The sequence below is a fragment of the Diaporthe batatas genome (assembly GCF_019321695.1).
Source record: "Diaporthe batatas strain CRI 302-4 chromosome Unknown Contig00002, whole genome shotgun sequence".
NCBI classification, from domain to species: domain Eukaryota; kingdom Fungi; phylum Ascomycota; class Sordariomycetes; order Diaporthales; family Diaporthaceae; genus Diaporthe; species Diaporthe batatas.
Genome location: NW_025408549.1, coordinates 2,051,838 through 2,062,780, shown reverse-complemented (window position 1 = coordinate 2,062,780; position 10,943 = coordinate 2,051,838). Strand labels below are relative to the sequence as shown.

Genomic DNA, 10,943 nt, shown 5'->3' with positions numbered 1-10,943 from the left:
TCCAATTGGACAGCCCATAGAAGTGGTGGGGCCCAGGGTGACGCGACGAAAACGGGTCCCAGTTTTGCGCTATGCCCATCTGATGCATCATGGCATAGCTGGAGGGGTTCCCGGGCACATGATTCATAAAAAAGTTGGGATAGAGCCCCTCGACGTCCACGCCGCTGCTCCCTGCGTGGGAGCGACCATTGGAGAACCCACCGGCGGGGACCGACAGCGGGAATTGGCCAGGGAGGGGAGGCGAGATGCTGGGGACTTCTTGGTATGAAGATGAAGGAGGCGTGGGTGGTCCTGACATCTCCTGGTTCCCGAGAGGCGGTTCCCCCAGCGAACTCTCGCTGATACTACTAGTACCCAGGCCTGGGGCGGCTCTACGCCTTATTGAGTTCCTTTTGTCGATATAAGTACATGGGAAGTTGTGAAGCTGTGTGATTCACTAAATTAGCCGCTCTGGTCTCGTCCGATGAATTGGCCGTACGCATTGGCATGGATGGATCGCGATCAGGTAAAATGAACGAGATGATCTTCAGAGACAGGGACGTGCACATACCTGACAGGCACAACATGGAGATTTACCATCACCTAGCCCGCAACGTTAGGCTTAGAACCCACATCATGATCAACACTTTAGGAACATGGTGATACATAGTTTGAAGCCACTGGTTAACTCACTCAACTGAGAGCGAGCACTTGGCGGCGCAAACATAGTTGAAGGGTTAAAACACACATTTGGTCTTCCTGGCTTTGCAACCCTCGCAGGCTCCACGGCGTCTCTGGATCCGCGGGCGGTCGAATTGCTGCGGCATAATGGCGTTTGCTTAAGACCCGAGCGGCTTGTGAATATGAATAGTGCGACCAGCACCTTAACAACGTGGAAAAAGAAGTTGTCCATGGACTACACAGCTTCGATACGGGCACAGCTCATGTCCGTGTAATATTGATGGCCCATGCCCCACAACGTGCTCGTCCGCACCGTGTTGGTACCCGCTCGTCTATGACGAATATGCACTTGGAGCTGATCACCGAGCGCCTACAGGGCATGCCAAAACCTTATACAAGGGCTCCTCCCACCGAGGTCGCTTTTGCAGGCCAAATGGGCGAAGTGGGACCTGGTGGGTCAAACGGTCGGCAGCACTGTAGAGCAAGAAAGGTTTATACGACATACTTACTCTTTCGGGCCCCCGACAGACCCGTGTGGGGTCAAAGTGGGAGGCCCCGGGGGACGGCATCCGCGCACCTTCTTTACGCCGCGATGCTGGAGGAATTGTCCACGTATAGTGGCGTTGTCAAATGAAGTACACCTCCACAGGGGTAATAAACGTTAAATGCTGAAGTCTTGACCTACTCAGGCCTATAAAATTCCGACACTTAACTTAATTAGGAGAACACACTGGAGACCAAGGTAGTAGACGCTCACCCCTGTGGAGGTGTAGTGTGATGAAGTAAGCTTCGTGTCCGGCAGTTAGGGCCAGGGGTCAAGGGTGGCGGGAGGGCCCCGTAGGGGTCCCTGCAGGTCCCCTTATCGATAAGGCTGCCACACCATTACCTCTAGCCCCAAAGCCCAAGGGGCAACGCAACCTTCCTTTCTTCCTTTCTTCCTTAGGCAACCCTACTCTTTAAATCCACTCTATTTAGTGCAAACTTCGAGCCCTTGTGCCGTAAAGCCTAAGTGACGTCTTACCGGCCTTACATAGTAATTTTCTATTTTATAGTTAAGATAGTCCTTATAACTTATAGTAAAAGAATAGTTAAATTATTTATAAAAAATTATTAATTTAAAATTAAAATTACTTATAAAATAATATAAAGAAAATAATAAAGTAATAATTCTATATTATAAAAAATATAAAAGTTATTTAAAATAATAAAATAAATAAAATATATAAATTTATTAATTAATTTTATAAATAATTAATTTATAACTTTAATAATAATTATTTAAATAATAATTATAATATTATTCTTTTAATATTTATTAATATTATTTAAAATAAATATTTTAAATAATTAAACTTTATATAAATATAAACTTTAAAATTAATTTTAAATAAAAATTATTTTATTTAAAAGATTTTAAATAATTTTTTATAATATATAAATATATATATTATTTAAAAATATAAAATTATTATAAATTTAAGTTATAAAATTTATAAATATAAATATATTTTATAAATATATTTATTTAATATTTTAATTACTTTTAATTTAAATATTATATATATATATATATTATTTATATTTTTATAATTTTATAAAAAAATATTTTTAAATATTTTATATATTATATTATAAATTATTTCTAATATATAAATTATTTTTAATTTTATTATTAAATTAAAAATAAATAATTAAATTTTTAAAATAAATTATAATATATTTTTAAAAATTAATTTAATTAAATTTATTATATATAACTTTTAATAATAATTTTATAATTATTTTTAATATTATTTATTATTATAAAATATTTTTATATTAATATATTAAATTATATTTAATTAATTTAAGTTAATATTATTAATTTATTAAAAATTAAAATTATTATAAATTATAAATTAATTTTAATATTATTAAATATTATATATAAAGTTATTATATAATTAAAATAAATTAATTAAAATAAATAAAAATAAAATTATTATTTTTAAAAATTTTAATTTTATTTAAAAATAGTTATTTATTAATTTTATAAATAAAATTATTTAAAAATAATTATTTATTTAAATTAAAAATAATTATATAAAATAATTATATAAAATAATTATATAAATAAATTTTATTTTAAAAATATTATTTAAATATATAATTTTAATAATTTATAAAAATAAAATAATTTATAATTAAATTTATAATTATTTAAAATAAATTTTATTTTAAAAAAGTTAATTATTATTTAAAATAATTAATATAATTTTAAAAAATTAAAGCATTATAAATTTAATTTAAAATAAATTAAAATATATAAAAGTTTTAAATTTAAATATAAAGATTTTATTTTTAATTTAATTTATTTTAAAAATATTAAATAAATTTAAAAGTTTTTAAATAAATTTAAAAGTTTTTAAATAAATTTAAAAGTTTTTAAATAAATTTAAAAATTAAATTAAATTTTAATAAAATAAAATAATTAAATAAATATTAATTTAAATATTATATATATATATATAAATTAAATTTAATTAATAAAGTTTAATTAATTTAATTAAATTTATTATATATAACTTTTAATAATAATTTTATAATTATTTATAATATTATTTATTATTATAAAATATTTTTATATTAATATATTAAATTATATTTAATTAATTTAAGTTAATATTATTAATTTATTAAAAATTAAAATTATTATAAATTATAAATTAATTTTAATATTATTAATAATAATTAAAATATAAAAATAAAATTAAAATTTATATATATTTTAATTAAAAATAATAACTTTATTTTATTTACTTTAATTAATTTATATTTAAATTATATAATAACTTTATATATAATATTTAATAATATTAAAATTAATTTATAATTTATAATAACTTTAATTTTAATATATTAATTTAAATAAATTAAATATAATTTAATATATTAATATAAAAGATATTTTTAGTAATAAATAATATTATAAATATAATAAATTATAAAGTTATTATAAAAGTTTTATATAATAAATTTAATTAAATTAATTTTTAAAAATATATTAATTATTTTAAATATTAATAATATTTTTAAAATAAATTATAATATATTTTTAAAATTAATTTAATTAAATTATTTATTATTTAATTTAATAAATATTTTAATTAATTATTTTTATATATAAATTAAATTTAATTAATAAAGTTTAATTAATTTAATTAAATTTATTATATATAACTTTTAATAATAATTTTATAATTATTTTTAATATTATTTATTATTATAAAATATTTTTATATTAATATATTAAATTATATTTAATTAATTTAAGTTAATATTATTAATTTATTAAAAATTAAAATTATTATAAATTATAAATTAATTTTAATATTATTAATAATAATTAAAATATAAAAATAAAATTAAAATTAAATTAAATTTTAATAAAATAAAATAATTAAATAAATATTAATTTAAATATTATATATATATATATAAATTAAATTTAATTAATAAAGTTTAATTAATTTAATTAAATTATTTATTATTTAATTTAATAAATATTTTAATTAATTATTTTTATATATAAATTAAATTAATTAATAATAATTATATTTTAATATTTAAATATATAATTTTAATAATTTATAAAAATAAAATAATTTATAATTAAATTTATAATTATTTAAAATAAATTTTATTTTAAAAAAGTTAATTATTATTTAAAATAATTAATATAATTTAAAAATTAAAGCATTATAAATTTAATTTAAAATAAATTAAAATATATAAAAGTTTTAAATTTAAATATAAAGATTTTATTTTTAATTTAATTTATTTTAAAAATATTAAATAAATTTAAAAGTTTTTAAATAAATTTAAAAATTAAATTAAATTATAATATAATAAAATCCTTTTAAATATAAAATTAAAATTTATAATTATAATTTTATAATTAGTTTTTATTTAATTATATTATATTATTATAATTTTATTTAACTTTATTTAAACTTTTAAATTTTTTTAATTTTTAAAAAAGTTTAATTTAAAAAAGTTTTAAATTTAAATTTAAAATTTTATATATTTAATTTTCTTTAAATTAAGTTTATAATTTTTAATTTTTAAAAATATATTAATTATTTTAAATATTAATAATATTTTTAAAATAAATTTTTTATATAATTATAAATTTAATTATTAATAATTATTTTTTATAAAGTTATTAAAATTATAAATTTAAATAATAAAATATAATTATTTTATTTAATAATTTTTAATTTAATAATATAATAAATTAAATAACTATTTTTAAATAATTTTATTTATAAAATTAATAAATAAATATTTATTTAAATAAAATTAAAATTTATATATATTTTAATTAAAAATAATAACTTTATTTTATTTACTTTAATTAATTTATATTTAAATTATATAATAACTTTATATATAATATTTAATAATATTAAAATTAATTTATAATTTATAATAACTTTAATTTTAATATATTAATTTAAATAAATTAAATATAATTTAATATATTAATATAAAAGATATTTTTAGTAATAAATAATATTATAAATATAATAAATTATAAAGTTATTATAAAAGTTTTATATAATAAATTTAATTAAATTAATTTTTAAAAATATATTATAATTTATTTTAAAACTTTAATTATTTACTTTAATTTAATAATAAAATTAAAAATATAAATAATTTATAATATAATAAAATAATTAAATAAATATTAATTTAAATATTATTATTATAAATCTTTTAATATAATATTTTAAAAATATTATTTAAATATATAATTAATTTTAAAGATTTTATAATAAAAATAATATAAAATAAAAAAATTTAAAATAAAAGAAATTTAAAATATATTACTTTTAAAATATTTATAATAAAATATTAAAACTTTTAATAAAAATTTTAAAAATAATTTATAAAATAATAAAAATAAAATATAATAAATTTATTTTTTAATATTTATATTTTTATTAATAATTATTAACTTTTAATAATATAAAAATATATAATTAAAAATATTTAAAGTTTTATTTAAAAACTATAAAAATATATATAAAGTTATTAAAAGTTTTATATATAATTTCTTTAAAAATAATATTTAAATAAAATATATTTATATAATATAAAAAATAAATATTATATAATTAATATTAAACTTTCTATAAATATTAAAGTAATTTAATAAATATTAATTAAAATTAAATAAATATTTAAAAAAAATAATAAAAATAAATAATTAAAGACTTTAATTATAAAGAAGGATAAAATTATAATAGTAGTATAGATAGGTTTAAGGTAAAGGGGTAGTTAAAGGAGGAGGTGGTTAGAATTAAGGGGTGGTCGGAATGTAGGCCGGGTACGTTATGTGGTCGTTATATATGGTCGAGAAGGTGTTAGAATATTTAAAACAGTCATGTCAGAATAACCGGTTCGTCCTGTCTACAATCCTGTCTCTATTTCTCCGAACATGAGTTTTGTGATGACCCAAATGTCCTTTCCCACGAACGCTACACTGGGATCTAAGAAAATCGGACCGATACGAATTTCCTTCTGGCTGCTACCTTGTGCAAGAAGGACGGCAACAGGACTGTGCTTTTCATCTAAAACGGCAACTGAAAGGGCGCTGCGAAGACCGTCTTCGCCTGCTTTCAGATCAGAGACGGAAGCAGTAGCGGAGTCACTTGTATCACGATGCGACACCATTGTGTCAACTCTGTTGACGAGGGTTTCGGCCTCGGAGAAGTGGGAGGCCCGTGGACGGATGCGGACAAGGTGAATTCCGCGGCGCATAGTGGCGCGGAATGCGACTTTGGCTGATTGGAAAGCAGCGTTGTAGTGTTCGTCGAGGGAAATGACGGCTTTGGCAAATCGCTCGACTGCTTGCCGTGTGATGTGCGGCATTGAGATATAGTGAACCCATTCGCCCTCGGCCCTGAGATGAAAATCTACAAGGGTCCAGGGCGCTGGCCTCTCCAGCACAACAACCAACGAGGTCTGATTCGGCAGGACAGCGATTTCCCTTGCACTCAACATGGACCGGAGGGCATTCGCGTTGGCCAGGCAGTGACGGTGCAGCCTGGCCATGTCATTGTCTGAGTACATTTGCCGAAATAGCCAAGCCTCAAACACAGAGCGAGGGCTGACTGCCGGGGAAATATCAGGTAGGGCGCTGTGGGAAGGATCATAGTAGACGACCTCTCCCGAGACCATCATGCCGTACGCCTTGTGGTGGCTGACGGTGATGCCCTGCACCACCGGGACGTCATCGCCGCGGACACTTGGCCCGCCCGGCGGGCCCAAGCAGACGAGCTCTGCGTGGCCTGGCCCGAAGCCAAAGTCGAGGGCGCCGTCCGCGTGGACGTAGCTGACCTCCTGTCCCAGCTCGCCACGCAGCGCCCTCCGAAGTGCTGCGATGTCGTCCACGCCCCCGAAGAATGTAGTGCCCACGTTGACTACAAGCGTCACGCCGTACCGGCGGCCACGTGCAGAGCAGGCGGCACGGTCCGCGGCTACCTGGCGCACGAGCTCCGCGGGGACCATGCGTCCTGAGGCGTCGACTGGGATGATCCCGAACCGGGGTGTCGCCGCTGGACCGTCACCACCACTGCCTTGGAATTGCGTGTCCCAGCGGCCCGCCAGGATGTCGCTGTCGCGGAGGGCTTTGGAGATGCTGTAGTGCGACGAGGCAGAGCAGTATATGAAGTTGTGTGGCGCGTATGCCAGCGCGGCGTGGATGCCTATCTGGTTTCCCATGCTGCTACCAGTGGTGAAGGCGGCGCCGAATTGAGCTAGGAGGTCGGCATCGGCGGGCGGAATTCCAAAGGAGGCCTTGCGCGCCGTCAGTAGAGCAGCGGCTTGGGCCTGGACCCATTCCTCCGGGATCGTGCGATCGAGGAAGTGAGCGGCCACGGGTCCCAGGGCCGAATACGTTGCCTGGTTGAAGGGGTAACCCGCCGAATCTGCGAGCTGCTTGCGCCAGTTTTGCATCTTTTCGGAGAGGTAGGTGTGACAAGTGCTGGGCAGCGGATACCGTATTGGGAGAGCTGGCGGCACAGGAAGCTCCCACGCTGCACTAGGGTTGTGGTCACGAATCTCTCCAATCTCTCCAATGAGGAGCTGGACGTGTCGTGTCGTGATACTGGGCTGGACGGTTCCGAACCACGCCACCTCAGACCCGGCAACACCGTCTTTGTGAGCCATGGGGACGAAGCCCAGCTTAGAGAGCCCGGAGGCTGCCGATGGAATCTCGTTCCATGGTCGATGTCCCGTGGGATGGATAATCAGATCCAGTGACTCAGGCGGACACGAGACTTTGGCACCCGCCGAGGCAAGCAGCTGGGCGATGTATGCACGGTTCCGGATGCAGCCTTGATAGATGTCCTGCCGCGTCCGGTGGTCGAACCGCTGCTCCTGCAACCCCATAAGGAGGGGGCCCAGGCCGTCTCGCGATCCGGATATCGTGCTGTCGTGTCCCTGAGTATATTCGATGCGCCGCCCAACACAGTCCCCTATGGTTCGTGGCTTGATAGCCACGGTCGCATGGTGTGCCGAGTCGTTCATGCCTCCGGCGACGATGCTGGCAGCGCATATGCAGCCAGCCTTCTGCGAACACACGCCGACTTCTGGGTGCGACAACACCAATTTCGGCAAGCCAAGTCCACGGCGTGCCGAACCGGACAGCGAGGTCAGGTAGTCGAAAGTTCGTGCGGCGTCGACGTGGACAAAGACATCTCGATCCGTGGCAAGCTGGCGGATTGCTTCAAAGTCGTCACTCTGGCCTGCATTGTTGGAGAGCGTTGCGGCAAAAATGATGGGTCGAGCGGAATCACCGCTAAGCATGGCCGCTGGCTTGGCTGCTAAAGTGGTGCTTGCCCAGTCTGGCGCGAGTTGGGCGTATTCAAGACCCAGGAGCTGTGCCACATACTGCAGGATCGCAGGATCGAACCGTGAAGCCACGAGGAGGGGCTGGCGGCCGGGAGCCTGTTTGCGGAACTCCTGCTGTATGGCGCGGATGCCGTACAGGTTTGCCTCGTAGCGATTACACACGTAGCCGCTGGGGTTGCCGTCGCCGACCCTCTCGCCCTTGGAGACAATGACCAGCCTCTCCAGCTCCTTGAAGTGGAACGGCCAGCTCTCGTCGATCTCCTCCGGCAGGTTGATGTTGTTGTTATATAGCGGCAGGCCGGCCTCCCGCATCACTGCCGCCGTCGAAGCCCACAGCGGATCTGAGACGGGGTTGAAGGCACCGGGTTGGGCCTGGCTACAGGCGTGGTACAGCGTGTTCACCTGTTCCAGCACGTCACGGATGCGTTTCGATCCCCGCCACTCTCTCATGACGGGGTCCTCGAACCACGTCGGCATAGCATCGCGAAATGCTGCGTGGATGATCCTGCTCGGGCCCCTGCGGACGACCTCATCTACCACCGGAGGCAGCCTTGGCACGTCTAGGTGCTTAATACGCTGGCTTTGTCTAAAAGTTCGATTGTCAGATGGTAACAACAAGTGAAAAGATAGCTGTATTACTAACATTTCCAACATTATTTTCAGTAGTCTACCGCGCAGTGAGCTGTGTTGTCTCGAGGGTACATGTCGCCCAATAAACTACCATATTAGAAGAACTTGAAGTTATCACCAACTGCTTGAAGTACACGGCCACATAGACACCGAATATTGTTGCCACACAGACATCAATTCATTCGCCGCCCATTACTATGAGCATGACCTAATTGAGCACACTCTATTGCACCGTTGACGAGCTAATTTACCATGGAATATCCATTACCGTGGTTCTGACTATTGACTTCTCGAACCTACCTAGAGGAGTCTAGCTCCCCAGCTAGGTATACAGGGGTAATTTCGGGATAAGCTCAATAACCAGCAAGGGTTCGTCGTTCATCAGGTGGCCTACATGGCATATAACCCTGCCAAATCTTCAGCAGTGTGTATATGTGTAGAAGCATGAAAATTCAAAGAAAGAAGGGGCCACGAGGCACGAATTGCAAGCATGCTTAGTGAAACATGATAATATCAACTTTGAGTTCGGGATACTCGCCCCAACGAGTTCGAAAGTTTGGGCAAGGGAGATACTTCAAACCCGCATATATCCTCGGATCGGGGCAACCACAGCCAATCGCCTTGATGATCGAAACTTATAGTCACAACGTGCGAACCATGCGGCCTACATTGGTAGAATGCCACGGACTGCTGTTCACAGAACGATGACGTGACAAACGGTTTGTGGCCGGTCGGTCGAGTGTTTTGCGTTCCGTGGCACGGGAAGTGCTCATACCATGGAACGCACAGCTCAACAACATTGAGCGAGTCTTTCCTTACAGTATCATTAATGAGTCAGCGGATTCATTTCAACTTAGCTTCAGAATTGGTCGAAATTTCACGCTGAACAGGTAACCAATTTTGTTTGAGCACCATTGCCATGTCCATCATGTTCAAGGGCGGCTCTTCCATGGAGCCCAAGGGCTTCAAACTCGAAGAAGAAGACGATGATAATGCGTCAGGCGAGCGATTGTTAGGGCAAACAGATTCAGTGGGCGAATTCGACCCGTCGGAGCAACCCAACAACACCTCCACTCGGCGTTGTCGTCGAAACTGGAGAATCTGCATCCTCCTTGGCAGCATCCCGATCGTCCTGTTCGCCCTATACTACGTCTGGGACCACACCATCAACCAGCGAGACCAGCCAGCTCCGAATACAAAAAAGCAATACATGTACTGCGGTAACACCGTCGCGGAGGCCCGCGCGGCCGGGTGCCAGTTCGAGCTCATGTCCTACGCGTGGCTGCCTGAGCCGTGCGTCGACCAGGAGCTTGAGGAAGAGTTCCGGAGCCTGGGCTTCCCCTACTTCGAGGACATCGAGGGCACGAGTCCCGTGCCACACGAGGTCGTGGTACAGGGCGACCAAATTGTGTTTTCTACATGGCGGGAGCACGTCTGGCACTGCGCGTTCATGTGGAAGAAGATCGTCAAGATCGCCAACGGGGTCAAGGGCGGCGGGGGCCTCAGCACGAGGATGCTCCGCATGAATCATACTGAGCACTGCTCCGAGATGATTCTTGCTGACGACGGGCCGCCTCTTGACGAGGTCAATACCAGAGGCACTCCTGCCTTTGATGAGTGTGTATATGAAGAGGATGCGCGGCCTTTCTTGGATGGGTTATGATGCAGGTACTCCGGGTCACTGGACGTTCATTCTTCCATTTCGAAACGCAATACCATGTAACACGATGAGTGGGGATTGTTAAATTTCC

At 34.8% G+C, this 10,943-nt stretch overlaps 2 protein-coding genes across 2 annotated transcripts; one reads left to right on the top strand and one right to left on the bottom strand.

Moving 5' to 3' along the window:
- Window positions 1-6,117: 6,117 nt before the first annotated feature.
- Window positions 6,118-9,216, bottom strand: KVR01_001228 (uncharacterized protein; the record flags this gene model as incomplete). Its single annotated transcript, XM_044793657.1, has 2 exons — window positions 6,118-9,148; window positions 9,206-9,216. The coding sequence occupies 2 exons, from the start codon at window positions 9,214-9,216 to the stop codon at window positions 6,118-6,120; spliced, it is 3,042 nt and encodes a 1,013-aa protein (XP_044649183.1).
- An 895-nt stretch (window positions 9,217-10,111) lies between these two features.
- Window positions 10,112-10,855, top strand: KVR01_001741 (uncharacterized protein; the record flags this gene model as incomplete). Its single annotated transcript, XM_044793631.1, has 1 exon — window positions 10,112-10,855. The coding sequence occupies one exon, from the start codon at window positions 10,112-10,114 to the stop codon at window positions 10,853-10,855; it is 744 nt and encodes a 247-aa protein (XP_044649696.1).
- Between the last annotated feature and the right edge of the window lie 88 nt (window positions 10,856-10,943).